Below are 26,001 nucleotides of genomic sequence, written 5' to 3' on the forward strand. Positions count from 1 at the left end.
AAAAAAAAAAAAAAAAAAAAAAAAAAAAAAAAACAGTGCACCACTTTAATAGATATAGTATATCCATCCCATGAAATGAAATGGAACCCAGCCACCAAAAAGAATAGGAGACATTTAGGTATACTGACTTGGAAAGAGATCAGAGATCCAAGACATACTGTAAATAGAAAAAAAAAAAAAATCACAGAAAAATACATGTTTGATCCCATTTGTGTGGAAAAAATAGTTTGTGAATGTATATCCATAAATGGCTCCTTACTTTTCTACTTCTGACCCTGACACTCCTTTTTTGAGGGAAATGGTGAATAATTTCCTTTGATAAGGAGCCCACAGGTAGTAGACTTGCATGTCATGCAAGGGCTAGATTCCAAAGTCAGTGTGTAATGCAGAAATTGATAACAGTCACAGTTTCTTGAAAATCTCTGAGCTTATTATTTGGTATATACTACCCTAAAGTGCTTAATGTACTCTATGTATAAATGTAGACTATATTCAGTAATCCACTGCATAGATTTTATATAATAGAATGTATATACAAGTTAAGTTTTGACTTTTTACTTATATTGTTTTTTTTTTTCTTTATTTTTGTCTAGTCCATATAGCTAAGTTTACTTTTGTTGAATGAGTAGGTCACAGCTCCACCATACAGACAACTCCCCCAAATAACTCCCACCTAATAAATTACCTCTTCAAGATTCCCTTTCAGCAACTCTATTCGGGCATGATAAAACAACACGAGTGAACCCTGCAGAGCAAGGAAGAAAACACACTGTTCAACAGTCAACACTGGCTGATTAATTATGGTTGAAACATACACTTTGAAATACTAAGCGTACATTTGGAAACTGCTGGAGGAAGGGTGCCAGGAGACGCTCTGCTTCGGCAACATTCACTTCTCCTGTACCTAGAAATTTAACAGGAAAAACCTCAGTCTTCATGAGACACGGGGATAGTTATAACTAACTCTCCAAACTTCATTAACATATAGTAAAGACTTACTCATGGAAAAGATGAAAACTATTATTTCATCATTTTTATAACTGGGGAATAAAATAAAGACCAGTCTCACCTATAACTTTAGTTTAAGAAACTCTAGGACACACTAATTCTTAAGAATGCAGGTGGCTGTCTCAGATTCCTAATTGGAATTTCTGGTTTTAATAGCAATATTAACTTATTTAGCCCAAAATTTCATTTTCTGCAAAGAAATCTAACATACAGTAAAATAGATCACCTTAATATGGAAATTTTAGCTGAGAACAGATGAAAATTATTTAATGAAAGAAACTACCCTACTCCCTCTGCTAAATGTCACTATGACAAAGGACACTATTTTCTACCTTTATTCAAAAAAAAAAAAATAAGTAAACAGACATGAACTACTAGCTTTTGTTGATCTTTCTAAATTTTACTTACTCAGATTAAAATAATCAACTTTTGTTTTGTTTTTTAATTTGGAGACAGGATCTCGCTCTGTTGCCCAGGCTGGATCCAGTGCAGTGACGTGATCATAGCTCACTGCAGCCTCAAACTCCTGGGTTCAACCGATCCTCCCACCTCAGCCTCCCAAGTAGCTGGGATTACAGGTGTAACCCACCATGTCTGGCCAAAATAATCAATGTTCAATGAAACAATCTAATCCAGATCTTACCAAGTATTAGGGAGATGTAAGTATGAAAAGCTAAGATGGTTAAACAGCACAGTGCAGACCTCATGCTTTTTCCTGAGGCACCTTCGCGTAACTGCAGGAGGCCCAACTCCTATGGGAATTAAATGCATTTTAGAAAGAGAACACGGCTGGAAAATCATATTTGGAAACTTTTTAAACATTTTTATATATCGGGGGGTTACAAGTACAGATTCATGTATTATGCTGTGGTGAAGTCTGGGCTTTTCGTGTACCCATCACCCCACGAGTGAACATCATACCCAACAGGTAATTTTTCAACCCTCTCTTCCCCCATCCCCCCACCTTTGGTGGCCTCCAATGTCTATTATTCCACTTTGTTTGTCCATATGTACCATTGTTTAGCTCCCATTTATAAGTGAAAACGTGGTATTTGACTTTCTATTTAGAAACTCTTTAATTTTGAGACAGAGTCTCATTCTGTCACCCAGGTTGGAGTACAGTGGCACAATCATGGCTCACTGTGTCCTCTACCTCTCCAGACTCAGGTGATCCTCCCACCACAGCCTCCCAAGTAGCTGTGACTACAGATGTGTACCACCATGCCCAGTTAATTTTTGTATTTTTTGTAGAGACAGGATTTTAACATGTTACCCAGGCTGCTCTCAAACTCGTGGGCTCAAGCGATCTACCTGCCTCAGCCTCCCAAAGTGCTGGGATTACAGGCGTGAGCAACCATGCCTGGTCTATTCAGAAACTTTAAAATGCTAGTTCATACATCCTTATCCTCCATGAAGGTAGAGTTTCTTTTTAAAGGAACAAGAATGGTGGTAATACCTAACTAGAAATGAACCTTATTAAACCTGCATAAGACACTCTCATAAATCCTTTTATATCATGTGATTCTAAAGAGAGAAAAGGGCTGTGTTCATTTCATGGAGATACTCTATTTCTCTGATAGAAATATTCACTAAAACATATTGAGGATTCAAGTGCAAGGCACTATGGCGGGTATGAACAAACATGGTCTATGTCTTCAAAGATCTTTCTATCAAATAAAGAAGACAGTATGTGAACACAATGACCTTATTGGAATATGGAGAGAGCTGTAAGAAGGATAAATAGACAATTCTGAAAGTCAGGAATGCTTGAGCCTCACTGAGGGAGTATGAGGGACAGTTTTGTGAGAAAAGTGGCATTTATCTCAACCCTAGTGGATGGAGGGGCTCTTGAGAGACAATTATTTGGGGGGAAGCCAGTTGGGGAGGATATCCAAAACACAGAAAAGCAAAAGCATGGAAACAAAAGCACAGGACTTGCTGGGGAACAACCAATTGCCCAGTTTAACAGGAGTACTGGGAATGTGAGGAATATGGGTAGCATGGCTGGAAACACTGGCTAGAATCAGACCATCGGGTCCTTGAAGCCATGAATAGTTTGAACTTTATTCGAGAGGCAATTTCAAGCCTCTGAAGGAATCAGGTAGGAGGTGAACAGTGAAGGAGAAGGGTGACCAGGAAACACAGAGTCAGAATGGACAACATTATGAAGGAATCGCATAAATACACCATAGCTCATGAAGAACGTGGACAGTAGAAAAAACAGGGAAAAAAGCGATAGCTGCTTATACTTGCTCTCACACATTTCTCAAAACCTGCTCTTTTAATCAACACTTTTTGCCATGAGGCAACTCTTATAATAACATATTGAGTGTCATGGTTAATAAATGTGATATACTCACTACCAAACCATAAACACGCAGACATTTAATAAATAAAACTCATGAAAAACATATTTTGTCATTTAGTTTTATAAAGAAACTTGTGGAAACACATGGAAATCCAAAATACTACATCATATTTGATCCATGAAAATCATAAAATATTAGACAAGGAAATCCAGCTAATTTCTTCATCTTAAGGAGGGCAACTCTGGGGCTGCTTAACTATTAAGAAAGCATAGGAAAGCATGTGAGAGTAATAAGATCTAGCAAGAAGCAATATTAGCAACACATAATTTTTCATCCAAGAATTTGGATAACAAGGGTGAACATTTTTAACTTTCAACAGAAAACTACGTCTAACTCCTGAAAATGTGATCAAGAATCAAAGGCTTATTTTCTGTCCCACAAACAAATTGCCAATAATTATCAAGCCAGTTATGCAGACATGTTGCATTGCCCTCATATTCAATAAATAATATTTTATCTTCCCTGTCAAAATTAAGATAAAATTAAATTTGTACCCTATTTCCAGAAAATCCAATAAATTCCAGTAGTCTGATAATCCTTGCTGGTAAAAGGGACAGCATCTGTAAGAAAAAAAAAATACAATGTACTTATGTGTTAGTGTTTCCAACTGCAAACAAATTTAAACTAACAATCTACAGTTTTAATGCTTCAATAATGTGAAAAATTGGAAACAAGTTTTAACCACCAGATATTTCTGTGTCCACATATTGTAACAATCACTTATGAATAACTTTTATTTAGCTAAGACAATGAACCTTTAAAAAGTTTTGTTTTAAGGCTGGTCTTTCCAGCGTTCTCTATAGAATAGTGGGAACTTCGATGTGGTGTGATGAAGTGACAAGAAGGCAACCCCTCAAAGCCCATGTCCAGGCAAGGTTTCTTAGTTTCCTTTCCCAGAAGCAAAAATCAGTCATAGTCTGTGTGATGTGTAGACACCACCCAGAAGTGGACAGCTGCAGCACTACCACTTCTCTCTGGGATATTCCTGAAGGACAGTGGTGAGGGAATATCCTTCCAGTGGGCAGAACCTTGGGCAGTGCACCTGGTTATGCACTATGCTTGAAAGGAGAAATGGTTAGATGTGCAATTATATATGCTGATTCAGGGGATGTAGACAATGGTTTGGTTGGATGGGCAGGGGCTTGGAAGGAACATGATTGCAAAATTGGTGACAAAGAGGTCTGGGGAAGAAGTATGTGGACAGATCTTCCTGAATGGGCAAAAAATGCTGCCATGTGGATACACATCAAAAGATGACCTTAGCAGAAGAGGATTTTAACAACAGGATGGTTCATTCTGTGGGTAGCAGTCAGCCTCTTTCCCATTCATCACCCACAGGTTCGTGAGCAAAGTGGCCAAAGCGGCACATACACTCATGTGTATACTTCTCTTGACCACTTTATTTTTTCACTAATTCCAGTGAACCATCAACGAAACTTAAAAATCTCTTAATAACATATTGGAATTTGACAGATTACTACTCAGATTTCATCTCCTCAGGGATCATCAAAAATCATTCCTCAAGTTACACTGGTCCCTCACACATTTTCAATTCCAGAGCCGTCACTGTCATTGCAACAATATTTCCAATGTGGAAATGGAAATGGATTCCACTGTTCCTTGTTACCAAAACCTTACTAGTCTATTCACACGCTTCCCTCACATTTTACAATCCAAAGCTACTCTGAGCATGTGTGGAACTTCATAACACACTGGGTTATGGTGCCGGAAAACTGATCCCACTCTAGCTGTTTGTCAACCAACCCAGGGAGAGGTTCAGGATGAGGTTCAAATGCAGTGGAGAAGGCACAGATAACCTTAGGTTCTTCTGCAAAAGTTCTGGTTTCTATATAGTGACTTCCTTACCAAATTAAAGGCCCCAGTGCCAAGCTTGACACCCCCTTCAAACTCATAGAAAAATTCTTGCTGAAGTTTGTTCTTCTGAATTTCATGCAGGATAGAAAGACATTCTCTGGATTGAAGAAAAAAAGTGATAGCGTAAGTAGACCATGACTCTGAAAATAAATATTAAATCACATTTTACAATTACATACTGTAAAATAAATGTCATTAATTAAAATACCGTCAAAATTTTAAATGGATGATGCTGTGCTGAGTTTACTCTTAAGGATACTAGGTAATAATCATCAAGGAAAAGGAGACGCTCATTTTACAGTGTCTAGCAGAACCAGTGTTTCTGGGCTTAAAGAGAGGGTTCATCCATTGGCAAGCACCAGCCAGGAGCCACAGGACCACAGGCTGCCATCCCACAGCTTCCAGCAGCGTCTTACGGCGGACTGCTTGAGAGGGCTCAGTTCCTCAACCATTGCACACACTGCAGCCCAAGGAAATGAAATGCTGCTAGCAAGAAGATCTGAACTTCAGTGTGACTGCCATCGTCTCAAATAGACCAAATAAATTAGGGCTTGGGACCAGGACAGACTGAAAACAACAAAGCAAAGGCCACCACAATGGTCCCATCTGTCCTCTGCTTTCTTCCTGCTCCATCCATGCACATCTTTCCAACTTCTCGCTATATTTTCTAAGTATTTCTCTCTTGCCTGTTCACATCATCTTCAAAGGGCAAATCTTTACCAGAGAAATACAAACTAAAACAATGACAAAAATATAAAAATTGATAATAATTGGGAATTGCTTATCAAATTGACAAATTTTTTTAATAAGGAATAATGAGATATCATATATCACTTGGTGTGATGCAATCATAAAATGTGCAACTACACCTGTGATCCAGTCTAGCCAAATATTTTTAATCTGAATCTAGCAAGCCTATAGACCTAACTTCCAGTTTACAAAAAATTTAAGGGTTTAAAGAGTCAATTCAGATGCCCACCAGCCTACAAGTATCCCCTGCTGTCATTTCCTCTGAGTCATTTATTTTTTATTATGGTGTATTTTGCCAAATAAAATGATGAATGTCTCAGTGAATTTCCTCTGATTTCTGATTTTATGCCATGGCTAAAAGGCCTTTGAAACTGACATCATGTACCTAATGATATCATTTCTATGGTATTTTTGCCATAGATTCATAATCTGAATTTAATCGTGAAGAAATGTTAGAAAAGTCCACATTGATAGTTGTTTTACTAAATAACTGGCCAGTTTATTCTTTTAAAGTGTCAACATCATTAAAGACAAAGACTGAGGAACTATTCCGGATGAAAAGAGACTAAGGAGACATGACAGCTAAACTCAGTATCCAGGATCCCAGGTTGGATCCTGAGCCAGAAAAAGGGCATTGATGAGACAACTGGAGAAATGTGAGTAAAGGCCATGGAGTAAATATTAATAGTGGATCCATGTCAGTGTCCTGATTTTATTCATTGTAATGTGCTTCCACAGAATATTAACATTTGTAAATCTGAGTGAAGGCTATATGGACATTTTTTGTAAAAATTTTCAAATTATTTCAAAGTGAAAAAAAAAGTTTAAAGCCTTTATATTTAAGAACTATAAAAATACTTTCTTATGTTTCCTGCTAGAATTCTTTTAAATCTCTTAATATTAAACTTATATGGACTTTTTTCATCTTAATGATTTTCCATAAAATGAACAATTTTCCCAAAAACACTTCCTAAAGTACCTATCTTTCTTCACGGTTTTGAAAGGGCCTATGTATATAAAGGAATTTAGTATATTTTGAATTCCCAGGTGTGTGTGTGTGTGTGTGTGTGTGTGTGTAAGTCCATGTGTGCACACATACATGCTGTCTCTTTCAAATACCCTGCGGTTAATTTCACGGATATGGAAAGGCATATCTTGTTTTATTGCACTTCACTGTATTGCACTTTGTAGGTACTGCATATTTAAAAATTGAAGATCTGTGGCAACACATTCCAACAATACGTGCTCACTTTGTGTTTCAGGGTCACAGTTTAGTAATTCTCATAAAATTTCCAAACTTTTAAATTATTAGTGCATCTGTTAATGGTGATCTGTGATGGGAGACCTTAAATATTACTGCTACTGTAACTGTTTGAGGGGGCCATGAACCACAGCCATATGAGACAGAGAAAGTTCTCAATAAATGTTGTGTGTGTTCTGACTGCTCTTCTGACAGGTTGCTCCCCCATCTCTCTCCTCAGGCCTCCCTGTCCCCTGAGACAAAAAAATATTGAAATTAGGCCATTTGGTAACTCTGCAGTGGCCTCTCAGTGTTCAAGTGAAAGGAAGAGTCGCTCCTCTCTCACTTGAAATAAAAAACTAGAAATAATTAAGCTTAGTGAGTAAGGCATGTCAAAAGCCAAGACAGGCTGAAAGCTAGGCCTCTTGTGCCAAACAGTCAACTTGTAAGTGCAAAATAAAAGTTCTTAAAGAAAATTAAAAGTGCTACTTCAGTGAATGCACAAGTGATAAGAAAACACAACAGCCCTATTGCTGATATGGAGAAAGCTGTAGTGGTCTGGATAGAACAAACCGCCCACAACACTCCCTTAAGCCAAAGCCTAATCCAGAACAAGACCCTAACTCTTTAACTCTATAAAGGCTGAGAGAGGTGAGGAAGCTGAAGAAAAAAAACTTGGAAGCTAACAGAGGTTGGTTCATGAATTTAAGGAAAGACACCATCTCCATAACATAAAAGTGTAGCCAGGCACGGTGGCTCACATCTGTAATCTTAGCACTTCAGGTGGCCAGGGCAGCCACATCATGAAGTCAGGAGTTCGAGACCAGCCTGGCCAAGCATGGTGAAACACTGTCTCTACTAAAAATACAAAAATGAGCCAGGCATGGTGCATGCCTGTAGTCTCAGCTACTCGGGAGGCAGAGGCAGGAGAATCACTTGAACCTGGGAGGCAGAGGTTGCAGTGAGCTGAGATCATGCCACTGCACTCCATCCTGGGCAACAGCGAGACTCCATCTCAAAAAAAAAAAAAAAAAAAGTACAAAGTGAAGCAGCAAGTGCTTATGTAGAAGCAGTAGCAAGTTATCCAGAATATCTAGCTAAGATCACTGATGAAGGTGGCTGCACTAAACAACAAATTTTCAATGTAGAAAAAATGGCCTTCTGTTGGAAGAAGAGGTTATCTAGAACTTTCATATCTAGAGAGGAGAAGTCAATGCCTGGCTTCAAAACTTCAAAGGTCAGGCTGACTCTTGTTAGGGGCTAATGGAACTGGTGACTTTAAATGGAAGCCAGTGTTCATTTACTATTCCAAATATCCGAAGGCCCTTAACAATTGTCCTAAATCTGCTCTGCCCGTGCTCTATAACTAAAACAACAAAGCCTGGATGATAGCACATCTGTTTACAGCATGGTTTACTAAATATTTTCAGTCTACTGTTGAGATCCACTACTAGGGGGAAAAAAAATTATTACTCACTGAAAATGCACCTAGTCACCTAAGAGTTCTGAAGGAGATGTATGCAAGGATTATATTGTTTTCATGCCTACTAACACAACATCCATTCTGCAGCCCAAGGATCAAGGAGTAATTTTTACTTTCAAGTCTTATTATTTAAGAAGCACACTTTATAAGGCTATTGCTGCCATAGTGATTCCTCTAATGGATCCAGGGAAAGGAAATAGAAAGCCTTCTGAAAAGGATTCATCATTCTACATGTCATAGAGAACATTCATCATTCATGGAAGGAAGTCAAAATGTCCACATTAACAGGAGTTTGGAAGAAGCAGATTTCAACTCTCTATGATCATTTTGAGGGATTCAAGACTTTGGTGGAGAAAGTAACTTCAGAGGTGTTAGAAACAGCAAGAGAACTAGAATTAGAAGTGGAGCCTGAAGATGTGACTGACTGCTGCCATCTCATGATGAAACTTTAATGGATGAGGAGTTGCCTCTTATGAAACAGCAAGAAAGTAGTTTCTTGAGATAAAATCTACTTCCGGTAAAGATGCCATAAACATTGTTGAAATGACAACAAAGGATTTGTAATATTAAACTTCGCTGATAAAGCAGCAGCAAGATTTGAGAGCATGGACTCTAATTCTGAAAGAAGTTCTCCTGTGGGTAAAATGCCATCAAGCAGTATTATATGCTACAGAAAAATCTTTTACGAAAGGAAAAGTCAATAGGTATGGCAAACTTCACTGTTGTCCTTTTTTAAAAAATTGCTATAGCCACCTCAACCTTCAGCAACCACTATCCTGAATGTCAGCACCCATCAACATGGAGGCAAGACCTCCACCAACAAAAACATTATAACTTGCTGAAGGCTCAGATAATTGTTAGCATTTTTTTTTTAGCAAAAAAGTGTTTATCAATTAGGGTAGACATAAGGGTATTGGCAGACTTAATAGAATACAGTACAGTATCAACATATTTTTTTTCTTTTTTTGAGACGGAGTCTCGCTCTGTCACCCAGGCTGGAGTGCAGTGGCCTGATCTTGGCTCACTGCAAGCTCCGCCTCCCGGGTTCACGCCATTCTCCTGCCTCAGCCTCCCGAGCAGCTGGGACTACAGGCGCCCGCCCCCACGCCCAGCTAATTTTTTTTGTATTTTTAGTAGAGACAGGGTTTCACCATGGTATCAATCTCCTGACACCGTGATCTGCCCACCTCGGCCTCCCAAAGTGCTGGGATTATAGGCGTGAACCACTGCACCCAGCCCATAATTTTTATATGCACAAGGAAACCAAAAAGTTTGTGACTCACTTTACTGCAATATTCACTTTATTGTAGTGGTCTGGAACCCAAAATATCTCTGAGGTATACCTGTATGTCTTTGCCTCTACAGGCCTATTTTAATTCCTTTAGTATTTTTAAGTTTTGATGACTAAAACAGCAATTAGCATTGAATTTAACATTTGTTTATATTTTCTAAAAATACTTCACAAAGAAATCTATAGAACAGCATGTCAGGTACCCAAGATCTACCACCCCTTTCCAGGATTTTGAATGAAACACAGTTTTGTGAAAGGATTTTCAATGGAAGTACCTCTTAAAATACTAAATTTTGGTTCTGCTACCAGTAATGGCAGGGTAGCTTATGTCAGATTAACTTTCCCACAAATAACTATCATAAATTCTGGAAAATATAAAATATACATTTAAAACATATTTTACACAGTGGAAAATGAAGGGAAAAAAGTAGGAGTCTCAGGAGAGAAGAAAGTAAGAATGGGGCAGAAAAAAAGTTTGAAAAATTATGATCACAAATTTCTCAAAACCACACTTAAGCACATCCTAGTCAAACTACTGAGACCCAAAGATACAAATGAGTCAGTCTTCAAAAAAGCCAGAAGAGAAGACACATTATATATAGGGGAACAATAATACAAATGAAAACAGAATAACAGAGGCTTTAATACAATGGGAAGCCAGTTTTAAAGAGCTGAAAGAAGGAAAAACCCCTCAACTCAGAATACTGTAGTTCGCAAAATAACCTTGAAAAGAAAAGTAAAAGTAAATATATTTTAAGATAAATGAAAACAGAATTTGTTAAAAGCTGACACCCATAAGAAATGCTAAAGGAAGTTCCTCAGTCTGACAGTAAACAGGAAATATATTTACCATTTTGGATAAGAATATGAAATATGGTAAGAATATGGGTAAAGAGAGAAGACTACAGCATATAACTGATTAAAGGGAAAGTCTGACACTGTATTGTAGGGTTTATAATATATTTAAGTGTGCTATACATCAAAAAATAGCATAAAGGGCCAGGAGCAGTGGCTCACACCTGTAATCCCAGCACTTTGGGAGGCCGAGGCAGGTGGATCACGAGGTCAGGAGTTCGAGACCAGCCTGGCCAATATGGTGAAGCTCCATCTCTACTAAAAATACAAAAATAACTGGCCGTGATGGTACATGCCTGTAGTCCCAGCTGCTTGGGAGGCTGAGACAGGAGAATTGCTTGAACCCAGGAGGCAGAGGTTGCAGTGAGCTGAGATCGCACCACTGCACTCCAGCCTGGGCAACAGAGCAAGACTCAGTTTCAAAAAAAAAAAAAAAAAAAAAAAAAAAAAGCATAAAGGACAAAATGTGGTAAATGAAATTACACTTTTGCAAAGTTCTTACAATTTATGTCCAGTGCTACAATACTAACTCTAAGTTGACTGTAATAAGTTAAAAAGAATATTATAAACACTAGAGCAACCACAAAAAAAATTAAAGTACAGCTAACAGAACAACAGTTTTAAAAATGTTATTAAAGCAAAAGAAGACAGGAAAAAAGGGTGAGAGAACAGATGAGGCAAAGAGAAAAAGCAAAATGCAAACATATCAACTGCCCAACTATGTGCATCTACAAGAAATACAATTTAAATATTTAAAAATACAATATGAAAACAAAAATAGGTTTAAAGTAAAAGAATATATACCATGCAAAGACTAATTATAAAAAGCATGAGTGCCTATATGAATATTAGACATAACAGATTTCAAGACAAGTAATATTACCAGAGTTAAATAGAGACATTTCAAGATGAAGAAAAGGTTAATTCATTAGGAAGGCAGAACAATTATAAATACATATTTTATGAGCCTGACAACAGAGCTCCTAAATATATGAGGCAAACACTGATAGAACTAAAGGAAGAAAGGGATGACTCTAGATTCGAACTTAGAGACTTTAACACTGAGTAAATAAAAGACAACTGGATAAAAATCAATAAGGATGGCCGGACGCAGTGGCTCATGCCTGTAATCTCAGCACTCTGGGAGGCCGAGGCAGGCAGATCAAGAGGTCAGGAGATCGAGACCATCCTGGCTAACACGGTGAAACCCTGTCTCTACTAAAATTACAAAAAATTAGCCAAGTGTGGTGGCAGGCGTTTGTAGTCCCAGCTACTCAGGAGGCTGAGGCAGGAGAATGGCGTGAACCCGGGAGGTGGAGCTGACAGTGAGCCGAGATCGCACCACTGCACTCTAGCCTGGGTGACAGAGTGAGACTCCACACCAAAAAAAAAAAAAAAAATCAATAAGAATACGAACAACACTATGGTCACCTCAGCTGAACGTTTCCATCTACTGCAGAAAGTTCTACTGGGCAGTGCTGCTCTGGAATCTGAACCAAAAATATTACTATAATTTTAAATTTATAAATTGTTCAAAGGAGAAACTCGAATTATCTAATCAGAAATTATGTCAGTAGCTTTATTGTCAACTAATTTGCTCTTAAAATTGTATTTAAACTTAAATTCTGTTGTCCTATAACACTGAATACACACTCAGCAAAAAATCAAGTTCATTTTACCAACACGAAATAAAACTCCTACTCAAACTTAATTTAGGAGAACTGTGAAGAACAAAGGAGTATACAGCACAGAATTATTTACAAATCACATCTTACTTTTTAACTTACTTATATATTTGGTAACTTGTTCTAATTTTGAGTCCACCTTTGATGAAGTTGATCATATTTTCATCCTGAAAATAATTCAGTTAAAAAATTAGATTAATTTAGCAAACAAGTTTAAATTGTCCCCACAGTTGTGTGTTTGTGTGATTAGAAAAACAAAAACAAACAAAAAAAAGTATTTTGAGGACATAATTTTGAAATTAACACATACTCTTGCTTTACATTTAAAAGTTTTGGGGTACTTTTCTTCCACATTGGAGGACAACAAAAAGAAAATACTTGTAAAATCCTTCAATTACTTTATATTACTAAGGAGGTAATCCTCACCAATTAGGGTCCATATGTGGTCCAAATTATTTTAATAAACATTGACATCTACTGAGCTGTTTTCTTGTGGGTTTAACAGAATCTAAACTGCATGACTTTACAATCTGCTCTAAGGCCAAACCTTCCAGTACATTACACCCAGTAAAGGGGACAATGGTCCTTCTTTCACAGAGTACTTTAGCAGTCAGAGTCTATTTAATGTTGCGAATTTTACTCACACACATTTCCAGGCCCAAAATAACTGGTCTGGTTTCTGAAGTGGCTGTCACTACTATGCAATTTTGTTTTAGGAAAACAAAACCACTTCAGTTCTGTTTATCTGGTCATTGACTATAAAATTGAGGCAGTTGGCCTAGATGAATGGCGTTTTCGGGGTCAGCATTCTAGGATTCTAAGACAATCTCTCAATAAATTACATCAAATAACCACTTGAAGGAAGTTACTCTAATAGATGGTACTAGTGGAGACAGTCCTATGTTTTGCATTTCCAGACAGAAAGTTTTTCTAGTCTATTGATATCAGAAAGATGCTCTGGCCGGCGCAGTGGCTCACACCTGTAATCCCTTTGGGAGGCTGAGGCGGGTGGATCACGAGGTCAAGAGATCGAGACCATCCTGGCCAACATGGTGAAACCCCATCTCTACTAAAAATACAAAACTTAGCCAGGCATGGTGGCGGGTGCCTGTAGTCCCAGCTACTCGGGAGGCTGAGGCAGGAGAATCACTTGAATCTGGGCGGCGGAGGCTGCAGTGAGCCGAGATCGCACCACTGCACTCCAGCCTGGTGACACAGCGAGACTCCATCCCAACAAAAAAAAAAAGAAAAAGAAAAAAGAAAATGCTCTGATATATATTTCTTATGTACTTAAGCATCCTCCTGTAGCAAAAGAAAAACTGACTTTCATTTACTAATTTCATTAATTGCTTAAATACTTATTGTTCTAATTATTATAAGAATCAATAGATATGAAATGCAATGTTTATCTTCTTAATTTAAGGAATCTTATGATTACATAAGATCCAATACCAACCAGAAAAGAATTTCTTTAATTAGCTTGAAATATGCCTCAAAAAAAAAAAAACCACATGTCATTTCAGGATTCATCAAATTTAAATTTAATGCCTATTTTATACCAGGCACCCAAATGCAAAAACAGATGAAAGTAATACAGTATGTTAAGGGAGGGCGTCATGCGTGGAGAGGGAGCCATGCATAGGGACAGAGTCATGCACGGGGATGGGATCATGCACAGGATGTCATGAGAACACAAAGCAGTAGCATGGAGAGGGCCAGAAATCCCTCCTGGAAGCGTTGGTGCTTTAAGCACAAAAATAATTAGAAACTGGCCAGGTATAGGAAGGCAAAGCAGATGTGAACAAAGCAAAGTAAAACTCAAGTGGAAAGACGGGGCGGCATTAAGGATCATGATGGGTTTGGCCATGTGTGCATATGTAATTCTACACTGCTGAAGAATCTATTGCAAAGAGAATGACCAAGGAGTTAAGAAAGCTACCTCCAGCCGTGCTACTCAATATGCAACCCTGTCAGCGGCATCCAAGGACACCTGTAAGGCGTGTGTGTGTTGGCAGGGGCGGGGGCAGTAAGGGAACATAGAGAGGAGGTACCAGTTTTGTTTGAAAAAGTACCCCCCTCATTTGTGATATTCTGATACAGAATACTGCCATAGTCAATAAGAGCTACTGAATGCTGAAGCAGAGAAGTGACCAAGTCAGAGACTCGTTTTCAAGAGGGTACTCAACCCTCAACTGCAGAATAGGGAATGAGCTGAAGGTATAAGAAATTAGAGAGGGAGAGCCACTAGGTTGCTGTACAGTTCAGCAGAGTGGATAAGCACCTCTTCTAGAACAATGACAGAAAGAGATGGAGTTGCACAATCTTTAAAAGGCTAAAGCAGCATGAATATAAAAATGATTGGGTGGGAGGCATGAGGAAGAGGGCGCAAGTATGGATATCTCTTTAATTTCAAGTCCCCAAATATAACATAAGCCTTCAAATCCCAGATTTGATTGCCAAATCCCTGTTTGGAAAACAGAAAAAAACTTGGGCCTCCATGACTATCATTATGATGCTTACTGAGGCAATAAGACTGTTGTTATCAACCAGCGTTTGTAATGTCTGTGTTTTAGGAAACAGGGTCATGGGCTACAGTGACTCCGTTTTACTAAACCAGAATCCAACCTAAGAGGTAAACCTCCATGAAAAGAAAGAAGCAACTGTCAAATAATATAAAAGATTGTGGCCAGGCGTGGTGGCTCACGTCTATAATCTCAGCACTTTAGGAGGCCGAAATGGGTGGAACACCTGAGGTCAGGAATTCGAGACTAGCCTGACCAATATGGTGAAACCCTGTCTCTACTGAAAATACAAAAATTAGCCAGGTGTGGTGGCGCACACCTGTAATCCCAGCTACTCGGGGAACTGAGACAGAAGAACTGCTTGAACCCGAAAGGCAGACAAGATCGCGCCACTGCACTCCAGCCAGGGTGACAGAATGAGGCTCTAACCACTCAGCACCCCTCCACAAAAAAAAAAAAAAGACTGTGATTGAGGAAGATTTTCCATTTTACAGTTGAATTCCTTTCTGATTTCGTACAATCTCTACTCCACCTCACCCTCACTGTAGCCATCACTGCCACCCATGAAGCCATTATGTGAACATTTATGTTTTAGAGAAGCATTGGAAGATACAGAAATAGGCAAGGTACTGACTGTACTAACTCCCAGAGGTGAAATTAAAATGCCTCATAAGAAAGGATTAATTATTTAGTGACTTTTAAAAAACTGTTTTTCCAAAGGAAGAAATAAAAGAAAGGGGAGTTAGAATACAGAAAGAAGGGGAAAAATAAAATTTGAAGTGTACATGAACTTTCCATGTATGCCTAACTGAACTTGACTGAGGCAAGTGGTGTAAAAGGGGGCACGTCCTCTGCCCAGGCCACTCCCATGTGCGGCCTCTACCAGTAGAAAGTACAAAGCGGAATATTCTCCCGATTTCCACACAGATGCATCTTAAAATTAGATGTGGCGGTTGCAAAGCAGTTTCTTTAAAGTTTCTTTTTTGTTTTTGAGACGGAGTCTTGCTCTGTCACCCAAGCTGGAATGCAGTGATGCGACCTCAGCTCACTGCAATCTCCACCTTCCAGGTTCAAGTGATTTTCCTGCCTCAGCCTCCTGGATAGCTGGGATTACAGGCATGTGCCACCACGCCGGGCTAATTTTTTTTTTTGTATTTTTAGTAGAGACAGGGTTTCACCATGTTGGCCAGGCTCGTTTCGAACCCCAGACCTCAGGTGATCCGCCCACTTCAGCCTCCCAAAGTGCTGGGATTACAGACATGAGCCACCGCGCCTGGCCTAAAGTTTCTTTAAAGACACAGTCTTTTAAAGGGCAATGATTCCCAGTGGAGTGCAATTTGAAATAGATTCTTAAGTGCAGTAGAGGAGGAACAAAGCTCTCTAGCATCTTTTTTCAGCCAAAGTTTATCAGAATAACAAATATTTGCCATTACAACTCTAAGTCAAAAGAATTGAAGCTTTGACATAGAATGCACCACATTTTTCTATGCAGCACTGGCTGTCTTCCCAGCCAATATGAATTCTAAGCCAAATATTCATTACCTGCACAAACGTGAGTGCAGCTTTCTGTAGGAGACACTCGGCATAACAGATTTCAGCATGCATTTCCTCTACGAAAAACAAACAAAATTATATTAAGTAAAATCCCACATCCAAAGTGATTGCTCTGTGATGCTCAGGAAAGACTGGCAGATAAATTAACCCAAGAGAGACCCCAAAACTTAGATGGCCCTTGTGATTCCACAAAAGCGGAATGATAACCCCAGTTCTCACTTTGTCAGGAAGATTTTCCTGGAATGTGTGAAGTGTTCAGGGAGGCCATCCCCATTCAAACATAACTGCAAAGAGTCAGTCACTTCCTATCAGAGACCCAAACTCAGCTCACAAGGGGAAGTTAACATTTAAAAGCACTTTTTAAAAAAAGGAAACCACTTATTTTTTAACTTAATTAGTAACATAAAACTTTGGCTGTGCGCAGCGGTTCATGCCTGTAATCCCAGCACTTTGGGAGGCCAAGGTGGGTGGATCACCTGAGGTCAGGAGACAGAGACCAGCCTGACCAACAGGGAGAAACCCCGTCTCCACCAAAAATACAAAAATTAGCCAGGTGTGGTGGTGCATGCCTGTAATCCCAGCTATTTGGGAGGCTGAGGCAGAAGAATCGCCTGAACCTGCAAGGTGGAGGTTGTGGTGAGCTGAGATTGCGCCATTGCACTTCAGCCTGGGCAACAAGAGCAAAATTCCGTCTCAAAAAAAAAAAAAAAAAAAAAAAAACAACTTTAACATAGTTTTAAAAGTTGAAAAAAACTAAATTAAATGTATGAATGATCGCTTCTAAAATATAAAGGTATGGTAACCATGACACTAACCAGACACATTAACTACCTGAAAAGAAAGCAGCAATTCTCTAGAGCTCAGTGAAAAAGAAACGTCCTGCATGGCCATGTTAAGACTCCTCATATGTGAAGATCTGATATAAAAAGAGACAGCACTATCCCAGTTTTAGGCTAATTTGATCATGTAGATGTCTAGCACAAGAATAAGGTACTCTCAAAAAGGGGTTAGGTGGGGCTCTGTGCATCCCAGGGGCCTGTGGAGTACCCCAAAACACATATCCTAGCTTCCCAACAACCCATTATACTTGCAGAGAATAGAGAGACAAATCTTTACTTTTTTCCATATACAAGTCAGCAGATTCTTGCTCTATCCATGGGATGCAAATTGGCATGATATTTAAGTAAATGAGCCTGGGGTATTTAACAGCCTGGGCTGCTAAAAACGCTCTGCCATGTACTGGTTATAGGACCTCGTCCCCTCTCTACTGGTTTCCTCATTTATAAAGGCCACTAATACCACCTCTGGTTCACAGCTGAAGGATCAAATGAGGTACTGCACACAGAGCTCATGATAGAGTTAGCACTGGATCAATGCTAGCTACGTGCACTGAGATTACCGCCCTTGATCCATGTCACTGCTTTTTGATAAAACTTAGAAAGCAGAAAGCATTTTTATGTGGAATGTGACTGAAAATAGAGTATTTCTGTATTATTGGGATTACTGCTAATAGACTTAGATGACAACAAGTACTTTCTTGCACTTATAGACCCTACCCCCACCCTATACACACATACAACCCACTGGTTCTCACAAATTGGTTCAAGTTCCTGCCATGCTCATATTCTAAATGTTTAATTTACAAAGAAGCCCTGCTGCAGCTAAGGTCTGCAACAGCATACAGAGAGATGGGGCCAAAGTCACGACAGACCAAACTTGAGGAGCTATAGCCTGCATATCCACAGCCAGGGTCTCAGTCCTTCAGAACACCTCTCCTCAAAATGTGCCTGGTGATTTTCTAGCTGTGTTCAGTGGGATACCAACTGGTAACTTGTTTTGACACACTCACCTGAATATCCTCTTCCTACGTAATTCTGTGACAGAGTGAGAATCAGGAATTATTAGCTATGAAAGTCTGCTCAGGAATACAGATTGCTGGCTTGGGGTACATGCAGAGGGGATGAAGTCTGTGGTGGTGATGGTGGCGGTGGGTGGGGGGCAGAGGGGAGTGGGCCGGTAACAGGAGCAAGGAAAGCCCAGAGCACCTTCAGGAAAAGCCAGTCAAGGGAGGAGACAGCAATGAGGCTGGAAGGGTTAAGTCAAGGCTCAATTATAAATGGTCTTGAATGTTAGAGTCTACAGTTGATTGAGGAGGCAACAGTGAGACAGTCCTTTCAGAGATCTGGGCAGACAGGTGGGCAGATCAGGGTTAAGTGAAAGATGAACAAATTTAAGAGCAGCACAGGGATGTGACAAGGCAAACAGAAAAAGCAAGAAGAGCTTGAACTTTGCATTCCGCAAGTAAGTATCTGTCATATTAAATCCCTTTCACATCCTAGGCACTCACTGCATATAAATATCTGTAAAGGCCATTTGAAACCCATTTGGGGCAATCCGCCAGCCACAAGAGAAAAAAACTAGTATGTTCCACGTTAAACCCATGAAAAGTTTAATGAAATATACTCACTCCTGTAGACAACCAGACACTCAAGGATGTAAATGAAAATTACCAAGAGGAAAAACAAATCACACACTAAAGCTACAATGTTTTGACATGCTCCCTTGAACACAAAGTCTGTTTGGGTTGCAGTTGACAGCCAAACTCACTAAGAATAAAATACAGCTTAATTTATAAAAGTTTTACTCTTTCACTGTGTTTGACTTACACTGCATAGTTCTTTAGTTCTCAAAATTAGCCATTAGGTACTTATGAGTGGGTAACTACCAGAATATCTCTTAATTGTAAATTCCTTAGTCCACAGGAGTAAATATCTTCATGATGCACTGAAATAATGTTAGCTAAGCATTGCCTTTAGATATGAAAGTCTAAATAAACTCGTATTTCATAATAGGCTGTACTCACAAGTGTATTAGTTTATTTTATTTTAGTTTATATTACTTTACTTTATTTTTATTTATGTAGAAACAGGGACTTGCTCTGTCACCCAGAGGAGAGTACAGTGGCATGATATGCGCTTACTGCAACCTCTGTGATGTGGTTAGGCTTTGCGTCCTCACCCAAATCTCATCTTGAATTGTAATCCCCATAATCCCTACGTATCAAGGGTGGGACCTGGTGGGAGATGTCTGGATCATGGGCTGGTTTCTTCCATGCTGTTCTCATGACAGTGAGTGAGTTCTCACAAGATCAGGTGGTTTTGTAAGTGTTTGACTGGAGTTCCTCCTACATGCCCTTCTCCTTCCTGCTGCCTTGTGAAGAAGGTGCCTTGCTTCCTCTTCACCTTCTGCCATGATTTTAAATTTCCTGAGGTCTCCCCAGCCATGCAGAACTATGAGTCAATTAAACCTCTTTCCTTTATAAATTACCCGGTCCTGGGCAGTTCTTTATAATATTATGAAAATGGACTAATACACTCCACCTCCTGGGCTCAAAGGATCCTCCCACCTTAGCCTCCTGAGTAGCTGAGATTACAGGCACAAGCCACCATGCCCAGACTATTTTTTATAATTAGTAAAAAGTAATTTTCTACTTTATTGCAGATTTCCTAAAGTGCCATTGTTCAAAGACATTATAAAAACATAACAACACAATATCATCTATTTTCAAGATAACTAACACAGAAATAATTCAATATTTCCTTTATCCATATATGACACATTTCGTGCCCTTCTCTACTTGCCTAAAGGAAAAAGTGTGGGTTATGGTGGAAAGAGTTGTGGCTTAGGGAAAGGCAAATGATCAGTTAACCCTACTCTGCTAGGTAAGGAATCCTGGCCATTTGTTTATAACTCTGATCAGTTCCAAGTCTATAACGAGGAGGTTAGATAGGTTAATGTTAAGAAAAGCAACAAGGACAGTATATAGCACATACAGAATGCTTTTTAAAAATAGAGGATCATCGGCTGGGTGCGGTGGCTCATGCCTGTAATCCCAGGACTTTGGGAGGCCCGAGGCAGGCGGATCACGAGGTCAGGAGATTGAGACCATCCTGGCTAACATGGTGAAACCCTGTCTCTACTAAAAATACGAAAAATTAGCCGGGCGTGGGGCCAGGCACCTGTAATCCCAGCTACTCGGGAGGCTGAGGCAGGAGAATGGCGTGAACCCGGGAGGCTGAGCTTGCTTGCAGTGAGCTGAGATTGTGCCACTGCACTCCAGCCTGGGCGACAGAGCAAGATTCTGTCTCAAAAAAAAAAAAAAAAAAAAAGGAGCATCTTATTTTTCAAATTATTTTTTTTATTTTTTGAGACAGATTATCACTCTGTCGTTCAGGCTGGAGTACAGTGGCGCAATCTCAGCTCACTGCAACCTCCGCCTCCTGGGTTCAAGCAACTCTCCTGCCTCACTCAGCCTCCTGAGTAGCTGGCCACTAGAGGGAAGCCATAGAGAGGGTAACAGAAAGGAGAATACAACAAAAGAGTTCAATTTCTTTTGGGCCTATTTGATTTCTTATTAACCCACTTTAGTGAACTTTAGATCTAATGGAACTAATTTACATAAGTAGCCCAAAGATGGAAGATATGTAGACACATTCTATCCGAAGTCAAGGGGATAAATAAATTCTTATAAATAGTTGGAGGTCAGTTTCTGGAGAAAAAGATGTAGGTTTCAGCTGCCTAGTGTGACCAATGAAATGCCATTCTGTTTGACCATGGTTCTGGGGTCAACATCATGCCCCTTTGAAATAAGTCCCAAAGATGTGAAATGTCTCAACTCCTCTCCTATAATCAATACTCTAGCTTCACATCGTGCAAATGTTCCCAAGTTCTCCGAAGTCCAAAACAAGTTGATAATACTCATCTAACAAAATAAACAAAACTTCCTAATAAAACACCCTCAAAAATATGTCTGACATATACTTGACCATTAGAAACTACTCTGATAGCAGTATCCAGAACTGCTCTTGCTCTAATCAACCAAAGCTACTTCTAGTAGCTTTGTATTTTGTGTTTGCTAGTATGGTATATTCTAGTATTTTGTGTCACCTCTTCAGAGAACACATTTGACAATGACAATACAGGCACAGATTCTCCTGGGATGGCAAAAGCTTTATTCTACAATGATCACATTTGAAGGACATTTTTTTTTTCCTTCTACAGGAATATCTAGATGCTCCTTTCTTGTAAACTATTCTGGACTAGAGTGTAACACTGTAAAGACAGAACTGATCATGAACCTTCTGCCCTAGTCCCAGCGGCACATCAAGCAATTGACAGCAACAGCGGTCATTTCCTCCCACCCATCTGATCAGGGTGCCGCAGCCAGCCATTCCTGGATTCTTGAATATTCCTAAATGTCCACAAACCACGCATCTTCCATACTGTGAAACATCATTTTTTAAAAGATACCAAAATTACTTCTACCTTGAAAAAAATTTTTAATAGCCTGTGGAAAACTGAAATTCTCATAGATGAATGGTAAGAATATAAACTGACCTATACCTTTGGAGAAAAAAACTGGGAATACCTATAAATATTGTAACTTTTCAAACTGCCAGTCTTGGTTATTCCACTTTTAGAAATCTATCTTATGAAATAACTTTTCAAGATGCATTAATCCATATGTATAAGGATTCTAGGACACCATTATTTGTAACGGTGAAAAAATAAAAACAACAGAGAAAATCCAATTTTGGTGTACAGTACACCAATCCTGTGGAATATCACACAGCTGTTAAACACTCACATGTAATGACCTGGGAAAGTGTCAATGTCAAATTTACACCTATTACGGGATTCTATGCTTGCAAAAAAAAAAAAAAAATGAACAATCCATGAGTGACAACAAAAACCCTATGTGTACCTTATTTATGTATTTGAGTATGTACGCAGAAAAGGCTTTACAATGAACCATTAACAGTGGTTACTTTTGGAAGGTCAGTATGATAGGGAAGAGAAAAAGACATTCCATTGACTTTATACACTTCAGTATGGAATTTTATGAGATGATCATTTTTTAACTTGTAAAATCAAGGAAAAAAGTGATCTTTTAAATGACTTTTACCTTCACTCAGTTGCTCCAGGGATCCTCTAGAAAGAAGACTTGAGAAAGATTCTACAACTGTGTATTTTTTCCTGTATCTACATCGAGTAAATAAAAAGGGAGATAGAAAACAGAAAAAAAAATCAGGCTAAGCTCATTTTCATTTGACATTCATTTCAGTCACTATCACACCAAAGAGTCAAAAAGCTGAAACTCTAAACCCTGAAGTCTGCAGGACACAGATCATCCTTTTCCAACACTCTACACTCAGCACTGGCTAGCCACTTGCGGGAACTCAGTCTGTGTTACTGAACACCACGTGGGGAAACCCACACACGCCACTGAAAACTAACCTCCAAAGTACCTTCCCTTATCCTGATAATTAAAATTAGGATTTGTGTAAAATTCTCCACAGGTGAAAAATGAAGTTAAAGTGCAATATTTGGAAGCTCTCTTCATTTGAGGAGCTTACAACACCATTATATCAGGATGCAATTTCACCCATGTTAACCTTCTGATCATGAACCTTCTGCCCTAGTCCCAGCGGCACATCAAGCAATTGACAGCAACAGCGGTCATTTCCTCCCATTCATCTGATCAGGGTGCCGCAGCCAGCCATTCCTGGATTCTTGAATATTCCTAAATGTCCACAAACCAAGCATCTTCCATACTGTGAAACATTTATCATTTTTTAAAAGATGTCAAAATTACTTTTGCCTTGAAAAAACATTTTGATAGGGTCTTCCTACACACACAGGGTAAAGCTTAAAATAAAACTAAAACTCTATCTCATTTTCACCAAACGAAAGTGTTCAAAAAGAGGTCCTTCTTAAACAAATAAAACATTCCCTCATGAATTTGCATCTCCCACTTAAAACAAAAATGTTCCTTGCGTGGCTTGGTTTGGTGTGCAGTACCTAATGTCATCTACCTTGAGAGATGCTTGCTGCTAATCCCACAGAAATCCCCCCCATATCTCTGTATCTCAGACCTCAGGTTATCAAAAAGAAAAGTGGAATATATAGATGCCAAATGGGAATCCTTCAGCTTCGAGGCTGAATTTCTTTTCTGTAACTGTGGCCAATTTCAAACACAGAGCTCTTGGTCAGGCAAATGACATTACACAGGCATGAAAGTTTGCAGTCACATCTCAAGTATTGAATGACTCATCATACTTTTGGCAGGTTTGTAAAGCGTCCTTCATGGCAGAAATGCCATTTTGGATGTCCTGTTGCTCGAAGGTCAGGACAGCCTGCAACACCACAATGGTACTGTAGCCCAGAGCATGGTACATACTCTCCTTAGCCCTGGGGAGAAAACAGGGAATTCAGACATTTTAATTCAATGGAAATACTGATCATAAGAAATCCTAGTAAATGCATGTCCTGACTTGAACAGTAACCTTTATTCCTTCATCATAATCACCAAAATTATATGGGTGGTGAAAAGTAACCTCTTAAGAACTCAAGTACCAAGGACTTTCCAATGTAAACCTACACAGGCAGAACAAAATGTTCCAGGTTGAAGGGGACAATATGCATTTCCCTATTTCAACACAAGAGGGCAGCCTGTGGGCAGATTCCAAGCAAACCAACTGTTTTCAGTTGAAAAAGGGGCAGCATACCTTTGGCTCTGAAATAAGTGCTAAATAAAGGCCGCTGAAAATGTATTTTTTGACAGAGAGATTCTGATATGTTTTTTCAAAAATAAAGGCTCATTTAAAGTAATTCCTCTCCTCTCCAGCCAAAGGCCAAGAGCAAACAAGATTTTGGAATAAGTTAGGCTGGTCACAAGAGCCATGACCAAAGTAGATGTCAGACCTTGTATCTGGTTCTAATCCCATTATCTGAAATTCCTGATTAAAGTTCTTGATATTTCAAATCATCAAGTTCCCATTATCTGAAATTCCTGATTAAAGTTCTTGATATTTCAAATCAAGTTACAGTGAGAACTGCTTCAGGATTCTTAAAGATGTTAATGAGTCCTAACGGATGGCAGACATCCAGATTCTTGGGCTGTGAGAACATCATTTATTTTCTCAAAACTTCTTAAGCTGTATTAATTATTTATAAGGTTTAAAACGCTAATGCATGGTTTTGTTTTTAATTTAAATATTAATGCATAACAGCCTGCTACCATGCAAAACAAATGCAAACCACATTATCTTTTGCCCCCACGGAAATGGTCTAAACATCCTTAGGTAATTTGCAGCTTGTCCTGAACATTGAGGGCACTCACTATCTGTTCAAAAGAACCACAAGGAATCAGAGCAGCCCAAAGTTAATCATTAATTGTGGTTTCAAACCTCACATTTTTAACTGAAAGCCCTTTCAAGAAGAAAAAAAAAATTATTTCAAGTAAGGGAAAAGTATTTTTATTTATTTATTTATTTATTTTTAAGACAGAGTTTTGTTCTTGTTGCCCGGGCTGGAGTGCAATGGCACGATCTCAGCTCACCACAACCTCTGCCTCCCAGGTTCAAGTGATTCTCCTGCCTCAGCCTCTCGAGTAGCTGGGATTACAGGCATGTGCCACCATGCCCGGCTAATTTTTTGTATTTTTAGTAGAGCCAGGGTTTCTCCCTGTTGGTCAGGCTGGTCTCAAACTCCCGACCTCAGGTGATCCGCCTGCCTCGGCCTCCCAAAGTGCTGGGATTACAGGCGTGAGCCATTTAAACAGTGAAACGTACAAAACTCGGAGACGAACCTGACTGAATACAACACTAAATCGTTTATTTTCATTCCATGTTATGATCAGCTGTGTGTCAGTGTCAGAGAAAGACTTGTCTGAATAAAAATCAAAGGAGATAATGGGTACAAAAATACAGTTAAATGGAAGAAATAACTTCTAATATTTAATAATAAATTATAATTAACAATAATGTATTGTTATTTCAAAATAGCTATAAGAGAATAATTATAAATGTTCCTGACACTAAGAAAAGATAAATGTTTGAAATGATGGATAACCCAATTACCCTGATTGATCACTGAACATTGTATATAGGTAAGGAATTATCACATGTACTCCAAAAATAGGTACAACTACGGCTCATCAATAAAAACATTTAAAAACCCAAAGAAGACAGGCAAGCAGGCTGAGAAAAGAGACAGAAGGAGAGACCAAGAGAGAGGGAAAGACAAGCAAACAAAAGGAGGTAGAGACAGAAGACAGAGAAGTCTGAGGGACTGAGAAGGACAGAGGGAAAAAGCAGGGGACAGGCAAGGTGGAGATTGTGAGGCAAATACTGAAGACAACACTGGAAGATTTCCTTAAGACTATTCTTCACAGGGCTTCACCATCGATTTCATCATTTGTTCTTAACCTGTGGAACGACAGCTGACCCACCTTGACTACAGCTATTCTAAATCTTTACAGAATTACCATAGCAGCTCCTCAGCAGGTCAATTAATCTCTAACATTCA

The 26,001-nt window shown here is 39.1% G+C and overlaps 1 protein-coding gene across 4 annotated transcripts in view; it reads right to left on the reverse strand.

The window, feature by feature from the left end:
* Positions 1-26,001, reverse strand: part of TTC39B (tetratricopeptide repeat domain 39B) — a 98,261-nt gene that overhangs the window by 17,141 nt on the left and 55,119 nt on the right. For all 4 annotated transcript variants that reach the window (XM_017885948.1, XM_017885949.1, XM_017885950.1 and 1 more), the window contains exons 4-12: positions 23,752-23,883; positions 22,598-22,674; positions 16,621-16,688; positions 12,659-12,723; positions 5,244-5,349; positions 3,872-3,937; positions 1,652-1,760; positions 837-904; positions 686-745 (exon numbers count right to left, since the gene is read on the reverse strand). In XM_017885948.1, the coding sequence (XP_017741437.1) occupies positions 686-745; positions 837-904; positions 1,652-1,760; positions 3,872-3,937; positions 5,244-5,349; positions 12,659-12,723; positions 16,621-16,688; positions 22,598-22,674; positions 23,752-23,883 (751 nt within the window). The remainder of the gene's footprint in view (positions 1-685; positions 746-836; positions 905-1,651; positions 1,761-3,871; positions 3,938-5,243; positions 5,350-12,658; positions 12,724-16,620; positions 16,689-22,597; positions 22,675-23,751; positions 23,884-26,001) is intronic.

Source organism: Rhinopithecus bieti, unplaced genomic scaffold (assembly GCF_001698545.2).
Source record: "Rhinopithecus bieti isolate Rb0 unplaced genomic scaffold, ASM169854v2 scaffold_15737, whole genome shotgun sequence".
Lineage (NCBI taxonomy): Eukaryota > Metazoa > Chordata > Mammalia > Primates > Cercopithecidae > Rhinopithecus > Rhinopithecus bieti.